The sequence below is a fragment of the Octopus bimaculoides genome, chromosome 23, assembly GCF_001194135.2.
Source record: "Octopus bimaculoides isolate UCB-OBI-ISO-001 chromosome 23, ASM119413v2, whole genome shotgun sequence".
NCBI lineage: Eukaryota > Metazoa > Mollusca > Cephalopoda > Octopoda > Octopodidae > Octopus > Octopus bimaculoides.
The window spans coordinates 30,917,991-30,923,519 of NC_069003.1; the positions used below are offsets into that span (position 1 = coordinate 30,917,991).

The following is a 5,529-nucleotide window of genomic DNA, read 5'->3' on the forward strand; positions in this document are numbered from 1 at the left end:
ATATAAAGAACGGAAGCAGTCAGAATTTTGGATAATTCTTTACTAGTGCTTTCGTCTGTTCAGTTGAACTCTTCAAGTTATTTTGAAGAGTTCGACTAAACGGACGAAAGCGCTAGTAAAGAATTATTCAAAGTTCCGACTGTCTCCTTCTTCTTAATATACAATATCTGTACATCACTTCAAACACTCTACACACAAACACACACACACTCACATCTAAATATATACATACATGCATAAGTTATATACACACACATTTATACACATACACACAATTATGTTTAGATAATTCATATCTGATGTTGTTGATATAGACTAACGCTTTACGAAAGCACAGTTAATTCTAATAACATTAACAATTTCTAAAGGAAGAACTAAAAGCTATGCTTTCATGCCATTAAAAAAAAAAAAAACGAAAAAGAAAGAAATCAATAAAAGCAAGGGAGTTAAATCAAGCAAGAGTCTAAGGGAGATTACTCTCATTTCAAACTTTCGGACTTGGTAAATATATACATATAGCTAACAACTTTACTGAACACATAAAATATATAAACAGTTTATGGTGGGTTTTTTTTTTTCTTCTTGAGTATGAAAGTATATAAAAGCTGCTGGAAAAGAAGTTAGATATTTATAACGAATCTTTGTAACCCTACTTCGAAAATAAAGTAGCTTTCGGTTTAAATGTGTTTATGTAGTAAGTTACAGTTTTATAACAAAGAGGAAAAAAATGTAGACGAGTCTGGTGCCAGCATAAAGAACTGTTCAGGGACTATTTATTTATGAGGAATGCTTTAGAATTAAATTTCGAAAATTTTGTATTTTACGTAAGTGGATAAAATGCATTCTCAAATTTTCTGGATAGAATTAGTAAAATAAAAATATAGAGAAAAGGAAAAAAAATTATAAAATAAGCTTGAGTCTAAAAATAAAAACAAAATCGATTATATTTTTGTTGGGTTTTTTTTTTACATCCGCTTTTCCATGCCAGTATGGGTTAGACGAGTAATTGAGGAATTGTTTTACTGCCAGATGCCCTTCCTGAGGTTAGCTCTTGCCTGTTTTTCATGCCAGGAATTTTTATTCTTTGTTTTGAAGACACACAGGGAATGGATGATTTATCAACTGGAGAAAAACTGTGGGTTTTTTCCATGACTTTCATATAAGCAAGACAACTTCATATGAATGTTGTGACTTTTTGTATAAATATGGGCAAGTATATGTTGTCCAGTTACATAGTTAAAGACAGGTATGGTTGGAGTAAATGCATACATGTATACATACATATATATGTATATAAATGCATATATATGTAGATAGATGCATACATATATACATACATACGTGCATGTATACATATGTACATACATACATGTATACCTTTCGAGTGTTGGGTCCCACAGAGGCAATGACGAATGACCGAGACCTTTAGCATTATGTCATGCTTGAGAAGAAGACCTATCAAGCCGAGCAAAATCACAGTCGTGGCAGATACTGGTGTCACGCAAATGGCACCCATGCCAGTGGCACATAAAAGCACCCATTACACTCTCAGACTGGTTGGCGTTAGGAAGGGCATCCAGCCATAGAAAACCATGCCATATCAGACTGGAGTCTGGTGCAGCCTGCCAGCTTACAAGTCCTGGTCAAACCGTCCCACCCATGCCAGCATGGACAACGGATGTTAAATTATGATGATGATGATGACGTACCTATATTAGAGTCCATTATAATAGAATTGGAATTTCACCTTTGTGTGTGTATGTGTGTGTGTAGACACATGCATAATTACAAATGACACATCTACACACATACATATATGTATGTTTCTGCACCCATAAGTCGTGTTAATATTCATAACATCAATCACAGTTAAATATAGGGGAATCTCTAAATCTGGCACCAAAAACCTCTTTTCACAAAACAAATTTTATTAAAGAATTATATAATAAAATCGATATACCTAGTAAAGAAGAAGGACAACAAAAAAAACATGCAGCTAAAGGCAAATACTTAAAATCAAAGATGTATTATTGATAGCAATGACATTGTTTTTGTAAAAGTATGACATCAAGGACAAAGGATCAAGAAGAGGTAAGAGTAGTATATCTGAAAAATACCATATTACTGATCATGTAGGTATGTTTGAATTGAAGGGAAGATTGGTTGTAAAAGGATTTAAAACCAAGGATATCAAGTTCCAGCATTCAATTCTTAGAAGAGATGTTGGTCAAAAAAGCCAATTTCGTTTTTTGTGCCTTTCTTCACTTTTGGTCATAAATGTTGGGTAATGACTGAAAGAGTATGATTGTGACTACAAATAGACAAAATGAGGTTTCTTTGAAGGATTTCTCAAGTAATGGTGTTTGATTGAGTATGTAGCTCAGAGGTCAGGAAGTCTCTCCAGGTCAAGCTGCTATTTCTCTGCATTGAGATGTTGCAGCTCCAGTATTATGGAATGTGATTAGAATGTCACAAAAAAGAACTGGAAGATAGATTCTTCAATCTGGGCCAACTTGCAGGAAACCTAGCAGGTAGATCAACAAGAAAATTGCAGTAAAGCTGCATGGTGGTGGTGTTAGACGTGGCATGCAGACCATCACATAACTTGTTTTATTCTTCTCTTCCATTTTACGAATTCAGTGTGCACATGCACAGTGCATGTTCAGATTTCCCTTTCCAGTTCCTACTTAAAACTGTTTACACATCACAACCGTCTCACGAACATGCGTTTTTGAGGACCGCTTCGCACTCCGACGGTTGTGAAAAAATTAGATGGTTGGATGATATCTATTTCATGGAGTTTCTCCAGATTGAGCCATTACTTCTCTGCATTGAGAAATCACAGTTCTAGTACTGCAGACATGTGATTAGAATTTTGCAGAAAAGAATTACAGGACAGATTCTTCAAGCTGAACTAACCAGCGAGAGCCCAGGGGCATGTTTGGGGATCCAGCTGGAAAGTGTGATGATGACTGGTTCTGGAAGAGATACCTGAAAGCTCTAACTCCACGACTCAGAGGGCCATGGCTGATACAGACCTATACACAAATCTGGGCCTGCACTTATCTCAGTAGAGCACTTGTGCAGTAGAATTAAATCCATTTGAAATGGATTTAGATTCCATTTGGAAAGGAAGATAAGGGTTGAGACGGATATGCTGTGTCTCAGTAAAGTTTTGAAAGGTGAGTGAATGTGGCTAAGATGGCCTACTCTAATCTGAGGAGCTCCTTGACTGCTCCTGGGTGGCATTTTCCCCACTACTGGGGAATTTGTTTAAGATTTTTCTACTAAATTGTTATTATTTTTATTGCTTACATATTTCGATGCAAATTGACATAGTCCTTTGTCTTTGTATGGTCCTAGATGTTTTTGTGGCCCTTGTGGCCCAAAAAGGAAGAATTATTATTATTATTGATACCATCACCACCACCATCTACTAATTAGTATTTAATAATTTTCATTTGATAGTAATAGTGGAACATCTCCACATCCAAAACGATGTCATTGAAGTTTAAATATTTGCCAGGCTAAATGGATCTACGCTAACACTAACAGATGTAAACATGTTTTACTTTTAATGAAGAAATATATGAAATAACTATACAAACCAGAAAAAAGATATATATATATATATATATATATACATACACACATGTATATATATGTATGTATATATACACATATATGTATGTATATATATATACACATATATGTATGTATATATATATACACACGTATATGTATGTATATATACATACACACATATACATGCATGTATGTATGTATACATATATATATATATATATATATATATATATATATATATATATATATATGCAAGTGCATCCATATACTAACCTTTAATTGTGAGGTGGCACTTAAAAGTTTGTCCTTCTTGCGTTGGGTCTTTGGAGAAAGTTTCGAAGCTAAAGAAGTACCCTTGGATGTGCTACGAAAGGCCATCTTTCCTGATAGAGCGGCTTCTCTTTTCTCCATCTTTTTCAGTTCCTTTTCCATTTTCTTGGCATGTTTAGCATCATATTCTGGATCATCTGACAAAAAAAAAAAAAATTAAGAAATAAAATAGAAAATAGAGGGTAAAATAAAGCATATTAGGAAAATATAATCATGTATAGTAATGTGGGTGGATGTTGAGAAGATCACAGCCAAAGGAAAGCAGTGGCATCAACTTGTTGCCCAATGTGGTCAAGAGCACAGGAAGAACTGGTACCAACGTTAATATGGTCAGATACGACCTGTTTGTGTGAAATTCAGACAGGAAATGACAATAGGCCGCAGAAGCTGTCTTCAGAGAAAAAATCCTCCTTATAGCAATTATGGGTGTAAACGCACCATCATGTGTGGAATAACATCACTAAACCATAGGATGCATGCATTTCAGCATTGTTACACTTCATCAGTTTTGTATACAGAGCTGTTGTTCATGGCCACCAAGAACTGGTTGCCCTTATATTAAAATAGCAAGTGGTATATTTGCTGATGTGCTAAAAACTTTGTCAAGCTAGAATAAATTAATTAGAGGTGCATTAAGCAATGTTACATGAAATACAGTTATGTACGATTATATTTAACATGTTCCTTTATATCCGGATATGAAAAGACAACAAGCTGCACAAATTGTCTTGAGAGAAGAAATTCTCCTTTTAGACAATATGGATGTAAACACACCACTAGGCCACGAATGACGACACCACATCACAGGATGCATGCATTTCTGTGTTGCTACACTTCATCAGCTATGTATACTGAGCCATCCTTCATAGTCACAAAGAGCTGTTTGTTGTTTATATTAGAAAAGCAAGTGGTAAATTTGCTGATGTGCAAACAGCTTCTAATATAAGAGCAACTAGTTCTCAGTGGCCATGAATGACAACTTTGTATACTTAGCTGATGAAGTGTAATGATGCAGGAACATGTGTCTAATGGTCATCTAGTGACATCATTCAGGCCTAGTAGAGTGTTTACACCCATATTGTCTACAATACAGAAAGGTGCATAGCTTAGTGGTTAGAGTATTTGGCTCACAATCATAAGGTCATGAGTTTGATTCCAGCAGTGCATTGTGTCCTTGAGCAAGACACTTTATTTCAGATTGCTCCAGTCCACTCAGCTGGTGAAAATGAGTTGTGCCTGTATTTCAGAGGGCCAGCATTTTCACATGCTGTGTCATGCGGAATTTCATTAGACGTGTGGTCACAAATGAGTTAATACACTTTCATTGTTTTTATTTCTCCTTCTCTCACCTGTGTTTGGTTTGCCGTTTGGTATGGCACCGTAAGGTGTGGTCTCTTCAGAGGGTTTGATCTTGTGAATTGGAGAATCTCTGGTATCCCCTTCACCAGTTAAATCATCTTTCTTGTAATGTTCCTGGAAAAATACAAGCAGAGAACACAGGAAACATTTTAACATTTATTTTTACTGTAATCACAAAAGCTATATACAAATATACACATATATAACCCCCACCACGCATATGTCATGTACATTTGTATGTGTGCATGTATATAT

General features: G+C 35.3%; 1 protein-coding gene across 4 annotated transcripts in view; it reads right to left on the minus strand.

Annotated features, from left to right (window-relative positions):
* LOC106870412 (otoferlin) overlaps positions 1 to 5,529 on the minus strand; it is a 360,495-nt gene that overhangs the window by 269,383 nt on the left and 85,583 nt on the right. For all 4 annotated transcript variants that reach the window (XM_014916475.2, XM_014916474.2, XM_014916476.2 and 1 more), the window contains 2 exons: positions 5,265 to 5,388; positions 3,859 to 4,052 (listed from right to left, as the gene is read on the minus strand). In XM_014916475.2, the coding sequence (XP_014771961.1) occupies positions 3,859 to 4,052; positions 5,265 to 5,388 (318 nt within the window). The remainder of the gene's footprint in view (positions 1 to 3,858; positions 4,053 to 5,264; positions 5,389 to 5,529) is intronic.